The sequence below is a fragment of the Sapajus apella genome, unplaced genomic scaffold (genome assembly GCF_009761245.1).
Source record: "Sapajus apella isolate SASKATOON/1434 unplaced genomic scaffold, GSC_monkey_1.0 scaffold4, whole genome shotgun sequence".
Taxonomy (NCBI): domain Eukaryota; kingdom Metazoa; phylum Chordata; class Mammalia; order Primates; family Cebidae; genus Sapajus; species Sapajus apella.
Window position 1 is genome coordinate 32145108 of NW_022436944.1, and position 16710 is coordinate 32161817.

At 36.3% G+C, this 16710-nt stretch overlaps 1 protein-coding gene across 2 annotated transcripts in view; it reads left to right on the forward strand.

The window, feature by feature from the left end:
* The window catches only part of RYK (receptor like tyrosine kinase), an 87788-nt gene that overhangs the window by 13699 nt on the left and 57379 nt on the right, over positions 1 to 16710 (forward strand). For both annotated transcript variants that reach the window (XM_032266105.1, XM_032266097.1), the window contains exon 2: positions 14551 to 14672. In XM_032266105.1, coding sequence (XP_032121996.1) covers positions 14551 to 14672 — 122 coding nt within the window. The remainder of the gene's footprint in view (positions 1 to 14550; positions 14673 to 16710) is intronic.

The following is a 16710-nucleotide window of genomic DNA, read 5'->3' on the forward strand; positions in this document are numbered from 1 at the left end:
GATGATATCATAAAATAATAGTGTGTTGGCTAACACTTGGAAACCATGGATGATAACATAGAGTATTAGAATTTTGCGGCTGAGGAGGGACATTAACATCATCTGGTCTAACTTTTTTGTTTTATAGTTGAGAAAATTGTTGCCTAGAGAGAGTGATTAAGTAACTGTTTGCCAAAGGTCATTCAGCTACCTAATAGAGAAGCCAGGGGAGGAGGAGTAAGAACCATGAACTCTGCTTTAGTTCTCTTTATTTATTTAATTTTTTTGAGACAGAGTCTCTCTCTATTGCCAGGCTGGAGTGCAGTGGCTTGATCCTGACTCCCTGCACTTCTGTTTTTCAGTTTCAAGCAATTCTCCTGCCTCAGCCTCCTAAGTAGCTGGGACTACAGGCACGCACCACCACGCTCGGCTAATTTTTTGTGCTTTTAGTAGACACAGGGTTTCACTGTGTTGGCCAGGACGGTCTCAATCTCTTGACCTCGTGATCCACCCGCCTTGGCCTCCCAAAAGTGCTGGGATTACAGGCGTGAGCCACCACGTCCCGCCTGCTTTAGTTCTCTTTCTATGACATCACTTTTGTTTTCTTGTCTTAACTAATGATTCTTGACATTTTCTTTAAAGTACCATTTTCTTTAAAACCCATCTTTGATGTAGTTGGCTTTTATTGACAGCCTGCCATTCATACATCTAATATTTAAGTAGCTACAAGTAAACTAAGACCCCAGCCTTGTTTGTAAGATGTGCAAGGTAATAGGAAGATAGGCATTTGAAACAGTACCCTGAAATATGTTTTGTTAAGTGCTGTAAAAGTGGCTTTTAAAATAAAGAAAGATGGTTTACTGATTTGGCTCTAATGAACCATATGTGCACCTTTGAGAAAGCCAGTAGTCAACTTTTAAAATCATTTGGAAAAAACTTTTGAACTGGTAAATTATTATCAGAACTTGAGTTCGACAGGCCAGTTCATGTGGAACACAGGCCTTGAATTAGGTTTGAACTTAAAATTGTCTAGGGAAAAATGAACTTTTCTTGATGAGCCTTAAGAGTTTTGCAAGAATAACTTTGGTTTTTTAGCTTTGAATTTGGGTTGTTTAAAAATAAAATTATGAAAAAATGCCATGCTTTCTAACAAGAGAGCAACATTTTTACCTTGCTGGAATTGGCAGTAGGACGTTTAAGTCTGGTTAATGTAACTAAACAGCTGGAGTATTTTAATCTTAAATCAGAATTTAAAAGTTTTATGCATTCTAATGACAAAACGCTACCTCTTTAGTTCGTGGCTATTCATTCTTGTTCTTGTCTGCTTTCCAGCAGGGCCCCCTTTTCTCTTGGCATCCTTGTCAAAGATTAATCAGCCTAAAATATATAACTTTATTTCTGGACTCTCAGTTCTATACCATTGGTCTGCATGTCTGTCGTTATGCCAGTACTACACTGTTTTGATTAAAGTAGCTTCGTGGTGAGCTTTGAAACCAGGAAGTGTGAGTCCTCTAACTATGTGCTTTTTAAAAATTGTTTTGGCTGTCTTTGGCTGCTTACAATTCCATATTAATTTGAGGATCTGCTCTTTCTCTTGTGCAAAAATAGGGGTTAGAGTTTTGATAGGGATCCTCTGTAAATCACTTTGGGTAGTATTGCTATTTTAACAATATTAATTCTTTCAGTTCATGAACACGGGGTGTTTTTCTATTTATTTAGGCCTTTAATTCTTTCAGCAGTGTTGTGTAGTTTTCAGTGTACAGTTATTCCTAAGTATTTTATTCTTTTGGATGCTATTGTAAATGGAATTGTTTTCTAATTTCCTTTTTGGATTGTTCATTGAGGGACCAGCTCTTACTATGCATTATACCTCTACTTTCCTACTTTGATTGTTTTGCCCCAGGACAGTGTCTCAGCATTCTCGTCTCTTTTGATTTCTGTGGTCTTTACTTATACAATCTTTGACTCATTAGGATTGTTGGGGTCACCAGACCTCTACAAAATGATCCTCAATGACTTTATTTCCCTGACTTTGATTTTTATTTATTCTCTCCCTTTATCCCAAAGGGATATTAGAACCTACCCTGACTTTTTTTTCCTTTGACCATACTGGTGTCCCAGTTCCCAGTTTTCTCTTTTTTCCAAATAAGGCACTCATTGGAATGACCACTTTCGAACTGATCTGTCTCAGCCCTTGGAATTTCATAACTGTGGCACCTCAACTTTCCTTCATAGTCACTCCCTTCTACTGGAACCAGGCTCTGTTTTCTAGTCTCATAAAGAGTTACCCTACTCCCGGCTTGCTGCAGAACTGGCTCATTAAAGCATTACTGAATAAATGTTTCCCTCACTGCCTCTCTGTTTCTCACTACTCACTTAACCTCTGTGAGGCCTAACACTCCTGACAGTAAGTAATTACCCCTGCTGTCTACTATCCCTGCTTTCAGATTGCGTTTGATTGCTATTGTCATATTTGAAACACTAGTCATTAATAGTAATTAGAAACAAGTAGGTTATATAGCCCCTATCTTTGTGTCTTTTACTTTTTCTTTAAAATTTTTTTCAAGCATATGGGGAAGGAAAGAAAAAGGAGTTTAAATTAAGAGATATAAAGTATGATATTCTCTATAGAGTTCATCTTTTTAAAAAACATTTGTTTAAAATTCTTTCATTAATTTTATTTCCTGGTTATTAGGGTAAAATATGCTATTATAGACTATTTGGAAAATATACAAGGAAAGATATAGACTGGAAAATATACTCATTATAGACTATTTGGAAAATATTCGTAAAGAGGAAGAAAAATGCCATATTATTTAACCATGCGTTGACAATTTTTGGTAGATGTATTTTCAAGTTCTTGTTTTTTCTTTATGTAGTTGAAACCGTTTGTGATGGGTAAGAATATAGTTAACTCTTTGAGATAGATGGTACTTAAAAATGTATATGTTAAGTTTTACCTTACTCCCTGCTTTCTTCCCATTGCCCAGTGGTCGTATTGTGACCTATACATTTTCTCCTTTAAGAAACTGATTGTGCTTTTCCTTATAGCTGATCACATTTTGTACATATCTTACAGATGATTTGAAATAAGTCGCGTTTCCTATAGAGTACCATCTTGATGTATGTATTAATTATGGCTATACGTATAAACTATATCTTTTATGTTGTTATAAAACAATTCCCTATCTTCCCTATCCCCTATTAAAAACAAAAGTTTTTTAAGTCTCTCAGTATGTTTTAGATAAACTTTTTAGGAAGAATACATAATTGAGGTGTTTCCTGAGGCCTTCTGAGTATCTGTTTTTGCATTTGATAAGACTTTGTCTGGAAATAGAATTCCTTGCCTGCTTCCTCTTCTTCTGAAAATTATAGCTTTGTTCCATTCCCTGTTGTCTTCAGGGTTTTCCATGTTATTCTCATTCAGATAGCAGGGGTAATCCAATTTTATTTCAGTCTCATTGTCAAATGTTGCATGTGGCAAATCTTTCCAAGCTTTGGTCTTATCTTTTGGTCTCTCTTCAGTTTAGAGTACTTTGCCAAATTTTGTTGTTTGGTTTAACTGGGTATTTTAAGGGAAAGTTGGAGGAAGGTGTTTTAGTCATTAGTAATTTATCATTACTGGTATTAACATTGATATACCAAAGATAATGTCTTTACAAATGTGATTTTTTAAATTGAATTTTATTTTTTGAGGGCCTTTTCTCTAGCTCTTATCCACTCTCGTGGATTATTTTAGACAGTAGTTTGTTGCATTTTTGTATTAATGAATTGTTATAGTTGTATGCATATTTCTTTAAACATGTTTTTGAAGACTTTTATTGTTTTTCCTCTTTAACTTTCATAGAAAATTTAAGAGAAGAAAAAGAGCACATAACGAAGATCACCCATAATCCCTCATTTATATTCAACCACTATTATTTTATTTTGCTTTTTTTTTTTTTTTTTTTGAGATGGAGTTTCACTCATGTTACCCAGGCTGGAGTGCAATGGCGCAATCTCGGCTCACCGCAACCTCCGCCTCCTGGGTTCAGGCAATTCTCCTGCCTCAGCCTCCTGAGTAGCTGGGATTACAGGCACGCACCACCATGCCCAGCTAATGTTTTGTATTTTTTTAGTAGAGACGGGGTTTCACCATGTTGACCAGGATGGTCTCGATCTCTTGACCTCGTGATCCACCCGCCTCGGCCTCCCAAAGTGCTGGGATTACAGGCTTGAGCCACCACGCCCGGCTATTTTCTTTTTTTTTTTAAAGTGGACACACAGAACATGCCTATGAACATATATTTAACTTTTTGATTCAATGGATGTTTATTGAGTACCTGTTACATGCATGAACTATTCTAGGTGCCAGTATACAGTTTGTATGTTGTAATTTTTATTTACTGTTACATTCTAAGCAAAACCCATTATACTGCATTATTTATAACAGCTTTGTTCATGGCTTCATAGTCTTTTCTCAGTTTTTTAGTCACTGATTTAGTCATTAAAACCTGTCTTCAAAGGGGAAGCCTAGTATGTTAGAGAGTTGAACAGGGAGCAGTTTAGTTGAAAGGATATTATGACTTGGGGTATAACCTCTCTCCTCCAAAGAAAGATCAACTGTTAAAAACTGTTGTTCTCTCTTGTGGATGTATTATAGTTTATCAATCATTGCTCTGTTGCTGGTAGTTTATGTTATTTCTTTTCTTCAATTTTTGTTTTGATTAATAAATTTGTACATAAAATTTGTATCTGTTTCGTTTCCTAAAGATGGATTTTTAGTAATGGAATTACTGGGTTAAAGAGTGTAAATATTTATAAAACTTTATATAGTGTCACAAATTACTTGTCATACCCTGCATAACACTCAGTATTATTTTTAAGTAATATAAACATTTCTGTCATAACGCATTCCATAAAAACCCTTCAAGTTTACCTATTCACTAAAAATAACAGGATTTATGGGAAAAATAAGATTAAGGGCAAACTACTCAAGACCTCTGCAATTTTCAAACCAGAGTACTAACAAAAGCATAATTGGTACCTTATGAGATAACTTGGGCAGCCCAGTCAAACCACTTAGCATGGCTCAGGTTGCCTCAGAAGAGAGTTGTTAAAGATATGAACATATAAGGTGTGGTCTTGAGACTGTACAGATGAAAGTCATTTTCTAAGCCAATGTGGTTGCCATAAAGGTGGGCACCAGAGGAAGTACAGCTTTCTGTGCAAAGGATGGGAATGCTCCTTTGAGCCGGGAGTCCTGAGTACAGGTGCTCATTTTAAATATTCTTGAAATAGAGCTGAGAGGGCTTCTGCTTGGCAGCAGCAAAGCTCAATGAGAGTCTTTTTCTTTCTCACTGAAAGTTATATTTCTGTTCCTGCTATTCCAGATCCCCTTGCTTAGGAAAATTAATATGCGAACCCACTTCTTTGTTATACTGGAATGGTCTTATTTACAAACCACTTAAAAGCTGGTGTTACAGAAACATGTCTTGCGATATAACAGACTGTATAATTTGATGTGTGAAAATTTGAATAGAATTCAAATTTGAATAGAATTTTAATGGTTTCTTTCAAACCTTTTCAAACTGGAAATAACTACCTTAGCTAATAAAGAATGGAATGTCTGTTTCAAAACAAGTGTTTTCAAAACCTGTAGTCAGAAGACAGCAACTGTGTTTAATGACTGTATTGCAGTTTCAACACCTCAGTCTATGATAGTGAATTTCAAATTTATAATTTATTTTGGTGGTCATTAGGCGTTCATAGAGATTTGGATCACAGGGCTTTAAATTGTCAGCAGCTTGTAAATATTTGTTGAGGGTAGAAGCATCGTTTTGTAGTGAGTCATTTGTGGCAATGGCTTAATTTAGGATTATGCACCATTCAATTATAGCACCAAAGAGGACAGGAAGTAGAGGAGTGAGTTCAAGTTTGGGTGTTTTTTTCCTGAGCAGATTGTGTATATCTGACGTAGGCTGTGGTGGGAGAAAGTGGGGGTTACTGGTAAGAAAGTAATTGAAGTAATTGAGGTTGAGGCCTGTAAGAAGAAATTGAAGGAAATAGTTGGTACAGTAGAATGGGAGAAACAAGAGGATTGTAGATACTGGAAGCAGAATGACCCTGGGAGCAGCTGTTATAATTATGAAGGAAGGAGCTGAAGAGCTACTAGTTGAGATACTGTAGTTCAGGATTTTAGAGGTAGAGAAATTTGCATATTGCTGCTGTCTATAGAAATGAGTTTCTTTAGTATGGATGAAGATTGTTGGAGTTGAGGAATAAAAGAGACATTGAAGGGCAGTTTGAGAGTAGGTTAGTCTCAAGGACATTGGGAGTCTTCGCTAATGAGACATAGAAGAGGGATGTATAGAACTTTTATAAACTGGTCTCAGAATCTTCAGTGAATAAGGTAGCTGACATACTGGGAAGGATAGAGGGTGGCATAGTTTGATGGCATGATTCTAAAGAAACAGAACTTTTGGTAAAGATGCTCAAGCAGTCATCTGAAGTTGCCATGGCGATCCAGGGTCGTGCCCACTGAGGGTAAGAGAATGGGCCCATTGGGCTCCACAGGGCCAGGGGAAAATTGTACTTCAGAAGAATAAGGAAGTTGTTGAAGTCAGAGTGGTATTAGGGGGTGACAGTATAGAAGCAGATCGTCAAAGGGGGATAAGGGGCAGACAGCCAGGGCGCTAAGTCTGCCAGCACAAGTTGAGGCCTAACTAGGTTTTAGAGGCCTGCGAAAGTTGGCTGACTGCAATCTTTGCTCTACCTTCAGTTGAAATGTCGTGAAGCTGCTCTCTGATATGTTCAGAGAGAATGTTCTCTACATAGGAGCCACGGTTTCTGTTGAAGTTGGTAGTTTCTGTTTGGGCTGATAAAACTAGAGAAACCTTGAGCAATTTTGGGAGAACAGATGTTCCCAGGAGGTTGGAAAGGAATTGGCTATATCCATCAGTCTCCTTGAGAAATAAAATAAAATTTCTAGTAGGACAAAACCACAAATTATCAAATGACTGCATGTATGACTTGAGGATGTGCCTGCCCTGTTTTTTTGGTCTGGCTGCTTATAGGTCCTTTTTGTTTGTTCTGTTTTGTTTTGTTGTTTTTTGAAATGGAGTCTCACCTGTCACCAAACTGGAGTGCAGTGGTGTGATCTCAGCTCACTGCAACCTCTGCCCCCCAGGTTCACGTGATTCTCCTGCCTCAGCCTTCTGAGTAACTGGGACTACAGGCACGTGCCACCATGCCCAGATAATTTTTATAGTTTTAGTGGGATGGGGTTTCACTATGTTAGCCAGGATGGTCTCGATCTCTTGACCTCGTGATCTGGCTGCCTCTGCCTCCCAAATTGCTGGGATTACAGGAGTGAGCCACCACTCCCAGCCTTGCAAGTCCTTTTTATCTAGCTTAACATGGACTTGAATTTACAGAACTCTTAGATGCTCTTGATACTTTGAACTGTGTCTGAAAAACTTAAATACTTAAACATTGTTTTTTGTTATTACCAATAATCACAATAAATTGTTGTATATTAGGAACAGAGTTCTTTATTTTCCTGTGAAAGATGTTTTGAAGTTTATATGTGGAATTTGGTGATCATTTAAGATTAATTTTTTCTAAAACTTTTTATGTTAGTACAAGTAGTATGCTATGATTTTGCAAGCTTCCTGAGATAAGAAAGGAGAGGTAAAACCTATTGAGTGTCAATTCCTTTTTTCCATCTTTTAAAAAATTTAAGTAAACTACATGTAATGAAATACACAGATTTTAAATGTTCAGTTGGTTGAGTTTTGAGAAATGCATACACCTATGTAACTACCACTCCGACCAAGATATAGAACATTTCCATCACCCCAGAAATTCCCTGGAGCCCCTTTGTAATCAGTTCACCAGTCTCCCTTCTACTCCCCTTTCCAGGGTAACCACTGATCTGATTTCTGTCACCATAAATTACTTTTGCCTATTCTAGAACTTTATATAGGTGGAAATAGTCGTATATATTCTCTTGTGTAGTTTCTTCCACTTATACAGTCTGTAAAATTCATCCCCATTGTTACAAAGTCTTATTTTCATTACAATTAGTATTCCATTTATATACATGCCACAGTTGGTTATCCATTCATCTGTTGATGGACGTTTGTGTTGTTTCCAGTTCTGGCTATTGTGGGTAAAAGGAATATGAACATGAACAGGTGTGGTGACTCACACCTGTATTCCCAGCACTTTGGGAGGCCAAGGTGGGTGGATCACTTGAGGTCAGGAAGCCAGCCTGGCCATCATGGTGAAACCCCGTTTCTACTAAAAATATAAAAATTAGGCAGGTGTGATGATGTGCGCTTGTAATCTCAGCTACTCAGGAGGCTGAAGCAGGAGAATCGCTTGAACCCGGGAGGCAGAGGTTGCAATGAGCTGAGATGGTGCCTGGGCAACAGAGTGAGACTCTGTCTGAAAAATAAAAAAGGTGATGGGGAGGGATATGAATATTTGTGCGTAAGTCTTTTTGTGGACATATGTTTTCTTTTGGATAATGACCCAGAAGTGGAATTCCTGGATCATAGAATAGGTGTATGTTTAACTTTGCAAGACACTGTGTTTTCCAAAGTAGTTGAACGTTTTTATACGCATAGCAATGTATAGGCGTTGTATAATAGTTACTCCACCTTCTTGCCAATGTTCAGTGTTAGTTATTCTCTTGGGTGCTAATGGCTGTCATTGTGGTGTTCATTTGCATTTCTCTGATGACAGGATGTTTACATATGTTTTTGGCTATGTATATAATTATGAAATATCTGCTTATATCTTTTGTCTATTTAATTTGGTCTAAAATATTTTTGGTTCTTCATACATTTTAGAAACAAATCATTAAAAAAATTAACCAACACCTTTCACTTTTCCCCAGACAGATTCTTTCTTAGATATATGTGTTGGGAATATTTTCTCCCAGTTTGTGACTTTAATTTCATTTTCTTAACAATGTCTTTTGAGGGACAGAAGTTTTAAATTTTGATGAAGACCGTTTTTTTCAGTTTTTTCTCATTGCTTTACATTCTGTGTCACCTGTCCAGGAAATCTTTGCTTACCGCAGGTTGTGAAGATTTTCTCTCCTGTTTCTATCCTGTTTTTTCTCCTTCAGCCTGAGGGAGAGCAAGGGAGAGAGGGATGGACAGACAGAAAGGAGGAAGGGAGAGAGAGAGAGAAGGTGATAGAGTGTGAGGCGGAGTGGGGAGAAGAAAAAGAAAGAGGGAGGAGAGAGGGTGAGGGAGCCAGGAGCAAGAGCGGCAGAGCCCCAGAGAGGGAGCGCTCAGCTCTGGCAGACAGGGCCTCTTCTATCCTACGTTTTCTTTTAGAAGCTTTATAGTTTTGGCTTTAATAAATTTAGGTTTATATCCCAAATTGGGTTGTATATGATATGTAAGATAGGAGTCAAGGTTTATTTAATTTTTTACTTATAACCCTAGGAAGTTTTTTTTAACATTTATTAAATTTTTATTTAATTTTATATACACATTATAATTGTACATATTTGTAGAGTTTATTTGGTGTTTTGATACATATCTCTGCTGTATAATGATCCAAGCAAGGTAGTTAGTATATTCATCACCTCATACATTTATCACCTCTTTATGGTAATAACCTTGAAAATCCTCTCTTCTAGCTATTTTGTGATAAACAGTATTTTACTGTTAACTAGTCACCCTGCTGTGTGTTAGAACATCCGAATTTATTCTTCTTATCTAACTGTAAGTTTGTACCCACTGACCAACTTTTCCCCATCCTCCACTTTCCCTTCGCCTCCTCAGCCTCTGGTAGTCATTGCTCTACTCTACTCCTATGATACACATTTTTTTTTTTTTTAAGATTCCACATATGAGTGATATATCATGCGGTATTTGTCTTTCTGTGTCTGGCTTATTTCACTTAACATGATGTCTTCCAGGTTCATTCATGTTGTAGCAAATGACAGAATGTCCATTTTTTTTAAAGGTTGAATAATATTACATTGTATACATTACCATATTTTCCTTATTCATTAATTCCTTGTTGGACAATTAGGTTAATTTCATATCTTGGCTATTGTAAATAGTGCTACAATAAACATGGGAATGCAGATATCTCTTCGACATACTGATTTCATTTTCTTTGGATATGTAACCACTAGTGTGATTGCGGGATCATATGGTAGTTCTTCCCCCCCACCCCACAGGGTCTTGTTCTGTCTTCCAGGTTGGAGTACAGTGACATGATCATAGCTCACTGCTGCCCGGAACTCCTGGGCTCAAGCCAACCTCCCATCTCAGCCACCTGAGTAGTGAGGAATGCAGGCATACACCACCTTGCTTGGCTAATTGTAAACATTTTTTGTATAGGCAGGGTCTTGCTATGTGGCCCAGACTAATCTTACAGTACTGGGCTTACGTGATCCTCTGATCCCGGCCTCCTACACACTGGGATTACTGGCGTGAACTGCCGTACCTGGCCTTACTTTTAATTTTTTAAAGAACCTCCAAAGTTTTTTTCATAATGGTGTACTAGTTTACAATCCCACCAGCAGTGTAATAGCCATCCTAACTGGAATGAAGTGGTATCTCATTGTGGTTTTAATTTTCATTTTAAGGTTTATTTTTTTCCATACATTTATGCATCCAGTTGGTTTAGCATCACTTATTGAAAATACTTCAGTTGAATTGCCTTGGTTCCTCTTCAAGGCATTTTCATTTTCAAGATTGTTGTTGGCATTTAAGTTTCATGATTATTTTTTCAAAAAAGCGATTGATACTTTAAGATTACTTTGAATCTGCAGATCAATATGATAGACTTGACATCTTAATGGTATTGAGAGGTACCTAAGAGAATGGTACAGTATGTCTCTCCACTTTTTAAATTTAAATTCTCTAATTTTTCTTAGCCATGTTTTATAGTTTTCAATGTAGAGATCTTACGTAACTTTAGTTAGAGGTATTCCTAGGTCCCCTGGTGTTTTTTTAATGTTATAGTATTGATTTTTAAGTTTTATTTTCTAGTTGTTGCTAATATAGAAATACAATTGATTTAAAAATATTGGCTTTGTATTCTGAGACCTTGCTAAATTCACTAGTTGGTTTTAGTAGTATTTTTGCAGATTTCATAGTGTTTTCTATACATACAATTATGTCATTTTGAACAATGACAGTTTTACTTCATCCTTACGCTTTTTATGTCTTAATACATTGGCTAGGACCTACAGTACAAGGTTAAATAGAAGTTGTGGAAGTGGACATCTTTGTCTTGTTTCTGATCTTAAGAATAAGGATTTAATAATTCATCATTGAGTATGATACTAGCTGTAGGTTTTTTTTTTAATGTTCTTTACCAAACTGAGAAAGTTTCTTTCTGTTCCTAGTTTGTTGACAGTTTTTGTCATCAATAGGCTTTGAATTTTGTTAAATGCTTTTTCTGTATCTATTGAAATGATACAGGTTTTCTTTTTGTTAATGTGGTAAATTATACTGATTTTTAAAAGGTTAACCTTTCATATATACTTGGCCATGATGTGTTAATCCTTTTATATATTCTTGTATTGAATTTGCTAATATGTTGTGGAGAATGTTTGTGTCTATGTTCATGAGGGATGCTGTTCTGTAATTTTCTTTTCTCATAATGTTTTAGTAAGGTTTTTGTGTCAATATAATGCTGCTGGCTTCATCAGATGAGTTAGGAAGTCTTCTCTTTGACTGTTTTTGGATAGAGTTTATGTAAGATTGGTGTTGTATTTTCCTTAAATGTTTGATAGAATTCACTAATGAAGCCATCTGGACCTGGAGCTTTCTTTTGGGGTAGGTTTTTAATTGTTTGAAATTTTTATTTCTTTTAGTTTGGTAAATTATGTTTTTCAGGGGTTTTTCTGTTTCATCTAATTTGTTGATTTTATTGTCATAAAGTTGTTTATAATCTTTTTATCTTTTTAACATCTTTAGGATTTGTAGTAATATTTCCTCTTCATTCCTAGTACTGGTAATTTGTGTATGGTGTTTTTTCTCTTTTTTCCTTGGGCAGTCTTGTGAAGGGTTTAACTATTTTATTAATCTTTTTGAATAATAATCTTTTGGCTTCATCCTTATAATTAAAATCTTCATAATATGGTATTTGATCAGGGAAGGTAGCCTGTATGATTTTGGTTTGAATCTGTTTTTGTATTAAAAAATTTTTTTTAAATGCATGTGGTCTAATTCATGATTAATCCCCTCTCACTTTTTCATGTCCCATAATTATATGTTCAAATCATCTATGCCCACACTAAATTTATATCTGTTTTGATCTCTTTATTTTTTAAAGAGAGAGGGTCTTATTGTGTTCCACAGACTGGGGTACAGTGGTGTGATCATAGCTCACAGTAACCTCAGATTCCTGAGCTTAAGCTATCCTTACTCCTCATCCTCCTTAGTAATTCGTACTAGAGGTGTGCGCCACCACTCCCAGCTAATTAAAAAAAAAGTTTTTTGTAGAGATGAGTTGTTGCTGTGTTGCCTAGGCTGATCTCTAACTCCTAGCCTCAAGTGATCCTCCCGCCTCAGCCTCCCAGAGAGCTGGGATTACAGGTGTAACACCATACTCAACTTTTGATTTCTGAGAGGATGTTAGTTTCCAGTTGTGATTGTGGATTTGTGTATTTCTTTTTGCCTTTTTGTCCTGCTGGATTTTGCTTTCTATATTTGAAGCCCTTTTTTCAGTTGTATTACTGTATCTTCTTGTGGTTTTTATTAATATGACCTCATTTGTTAATTTTATCTTCATACATTTACTAGTATGAAATTTTTTTACCTTGAGTTCTAGTTTGTCTCATGTCAATACTGCCTCATTTACTTTTTCTTCTTTTTATTTACCTGATATATATTTCTAAGTAAACATCACCTATCTGGACTAGAGTAAGACTAAGACTTAAGAAAAAAGGCAAATTTAAATTATTTACAATTTCTCCTTTACCCCTTTTCTCTAATACCACCAGTCCCCCTTTCCTGGATGTTTACTAACACTTCCTGTCCTGCCAGCAAGGGAGAGCCTTTTGCAGAAAGGTCTACATTTCTCTCTCTGCTTTCAGTATCCTTTGTAGGATAAACAAAAGCAGTGCTACCCAGCTAGTGCAGCAGCTTTTCCCTATGTAGCATGCCTTAAATTTCATTTCTGAATTAGTGATTTTATTACATCTAGTTTGGAAATGAGAAAACTAATTTTATAGGATAAATACCTATAGCAGAATGATTTGTTTCTAGATCTGTATTCTTAGGAGGTGTGAGATTCACGTCTTGACCTCTCTGCATGCTGTGAGATTTCAGACCCCATAATCAGGCTCAGTAAATGTGAAATTTGGATTTTGGCTGATCTCTACAGTATATTTCCCCCTCTAACTTGTGGACTATATGTGTCTTGTGTACTACAGGGACACCTGCATAGAACTTTAAATAACAGTAAATCAATTCAAGAAAAAGTTACTCCCTGATTTTAGTCTTTCAGTTCCTTGGATGATCATGGAGAAATCCTCTGTGATTTTTTTTTTTTTTTTTATGTTTCTCAGACACTCGATTATACCTCCCTCCTCCCTTTTTGTAAACAGTGAGCTAGGCTCAAGCTCACCGCCTTCTTGGTAGGCACCAGACTTGAGCTAGAGTTTAGTACATTTGTTTTGTTTTTGTTTTTTGGTAACTTTTTTTTTTTTAACAGTATCTGTTGATTTGCCACTGAAAAGTAGTGATTAAATTTTGCCTTAAAAATTTTTATTTTAACAAATTAAGTTAGTTTCAAAGAAAAATATTAAATACAGGTGGGATAAAAGGGTGTGACAAAATTGAGAGCATGATACATATTGGAGATTGTATATGCCCTGGTTGAGAAGGTGGTCTGTTAATGAGTGAAGCGGGAGTCGCTTCTCCGGCATTCCAGGCATTTCATTTATTTTTGTTTTGTCTGTAGTACTAACCTCTTGGTTAACAAGTGTTTATGTTTTGTGCAGATAGCTATGTCCTGCAAATGCCATGAAAAACGTGGTTTTCATTTTGTAGTCTGGGTAGGAAAGACAGCATGTTGCCTGCAAGGCACCTGGTGCAAGGGTATACCATGGTAAATGCTATCAGAACAGCAAGGACCTTGTGTTGTCAGAGGAAGCAGAGGTCATCTCTGGCTGGGGCTTGAGGCTTGGCTCGGGCTTGTGTTTTATCTGAGGTGCCTTTCTGCCTTTTATTTTGAATCTCCCTTCCTAAGTCCACATAAATTTTTTGGGAAAAGGGGTATTTCTTTATAGGTATTACTCTAAGAAGCACTGTGTCCAGAAGAAAGAGCATCACACTGGCCCCCAGAAGACAGTGGCCGCCAGAGTTCTGGTTTTAGCTGGATAACTGCTTAATTGTTTCAATTCCCAATTTCTTCATCTTTCTTGGTAATAATAAAACCCTGTGTCTTTCTTATTTCATAAGGCGGTCTATATAAGGGCCATTTATGATGTTCATTTGCTTATCAATATTATCTTCACTCTATTATTTGTATTTGAAGTACTGATAGGGATGATTTTGAGGGTATTTTAAATGTTTAATTATTTTTTTCCTATTTTTTTTCTAGGTCTTGATGCAGAACTTTATTATGTGAGAAATGACCTTATTAGTCACTACGCTCTATCCTTTAATCTGTTAGTACCCAGTGAGACAAATTTCCTGCACTTCACCTGGCATGCAAAGTCCAAGGTAAGAGAGTGGCTAACCATTGACATCAGGACAGGGTCACCCAGCCACACAGGCAGGGGCTGTGTTTGGGGACTGGGCTGCCTGTACCAAAGGGTCTGCGGGTGATACAATATAATAGTACTGAGTTTTTTCAGATTTGTATTTCAAATCTTTGGCCTGTTCTTCTAAAATTTCTCGAATCTTTTAAAACGAAGGTGGCTGTCATTTAAGTGATTAGCATATGACACCACACTTACATCCTTTTAGGCTCTGCAAACAAAGATCTAGACCTAACTTAAAAAGGATACAGTTGGACCCAATAATGACTGGGCTGCTGGGTGGAACGTTATGGGTAGGGGTGGGGATTGGTGAGGTAGGTCTTTTTAGATGTGTTTGACAGAATGGATACGGTTCTCCCACTCATGGAGAAACGGTGTAAGAAAGGTACAGCAGATGTAGCCCCTCATGTGTCCTGTGGTGAGGCTATTTTAACCACAAGGGGCTAAACCCAAGCACTTGAGAATCTCTTGCCTAGGTTACCTGTTGTTGAATTCTTCACATTTCCTGTGACTGCCTGGGTCCCTCAAACATGGTAAGTTTTCTCCTAGGTCAGAGAGTCAGAGGGTGAGCATGGAGCTGCCTCCTGTACCCAACCAATTTCAGTTTCTTTTATCAGTTTTATATATAGGCTTTTGAATAATATTTTATTTAGGAAATAAAAATAGTCTTGCTACTAAAAATAAGAATACCTATTGTAGAGTTTTTAAAAAATTATTATAGAATAGTGTCTGTCATTATATTTGCTGCAAGTTTTTCAAATTGGCCACTTTAATACAGTTATTTTTTTTTTTAATCTTCCATTTTTTTCTACTTAGAAAACAACAATGATTATTGGGAAGATTCAGATATTACAGAAGAGTTTTAAGAACTGTAAGACTCTGTAGTTCTGTACTAAGAAGTAATTGTTTATAGTTTTTGGTATAACTTCTTCAAGGCCTCCTTTTTTCCCTCCTTAAACAAAAAAGGGATTTTTAGACATGTATGTTGTACAGTACTTTTTCCCCTACTGAATAACTTATCTGGGCATCTTTCTTTTTCTCTTTCACTCATTCTCTTTAGTGGTTTTACAAGGTGATACTGTATGGATGTATGATACATTGCTATCTGTAAATTACCTCATTAATGGGACACATGGATTTTTAATAGCATTTTATTATTTCAAACAAGGCTTCCCTTCACTATTACACACAGTTTCCCTCATTTCATTTTGTAGGCAAAATCCAGGTAATGAGATGATAAAAACAAATGGTAGTTCATCTTTTATTGATGTTTCTACTTTTGCTATTTCTTTTATTTAAAATTTTTTCAACCTTTGCTTTTGATGACTACAGAAACAGAGAAGAAAATGTGTTAACGTGTGTCCCTGTGTGTGTATATGTATATATATGAGTATATGTGTGCATGTATATAAATAGGTTAAGAACATCTTTGTTCAGAAGTTTTTGTGCACTTGTGGCCTTATTTCTGAATAATAAATTAGTGCTAAGAAGTAAAATGACTAGGTCAAAGTGTGTGCATGTTTAAAACTTTGATAGATACTGCCAAATATACCAGTGATTAAGAGTGCTTATTTTTGATCTTCATTTCTGAATACCAACATTTTAAGTCTACTTGTTTCCCTTCCTTCCTTCCTCTCCTTCCCCATCTCCATACGTCAGTTTGTATTTTCTAAAAAAAGGGCATTCTTTGTGTAACCAAAGTACAATAATCAAAACCAAGAAATTTGACATTATTATCATGTTATTATCTAATCCACAGTAGTCACATTTTATCAATTATCCCAGTAATGTTCTTCATAGCTAATTTTTTGCTAGTTGATGTTTCTTAGTTCCTTGTGAGTCTGGAACAGTTCCATAGCCTTTCTTTGTGTTTTTTGATCTTAACATTCTTGAAACATACAGGCCAGTTGTTTTGTAGAATGCCCCTCAGTTTGCATTGTCTGAGGTTTCTTCATGATTAGATTCAGGAGTATATCTCTTTGGCAGTGATGCCACAAAGG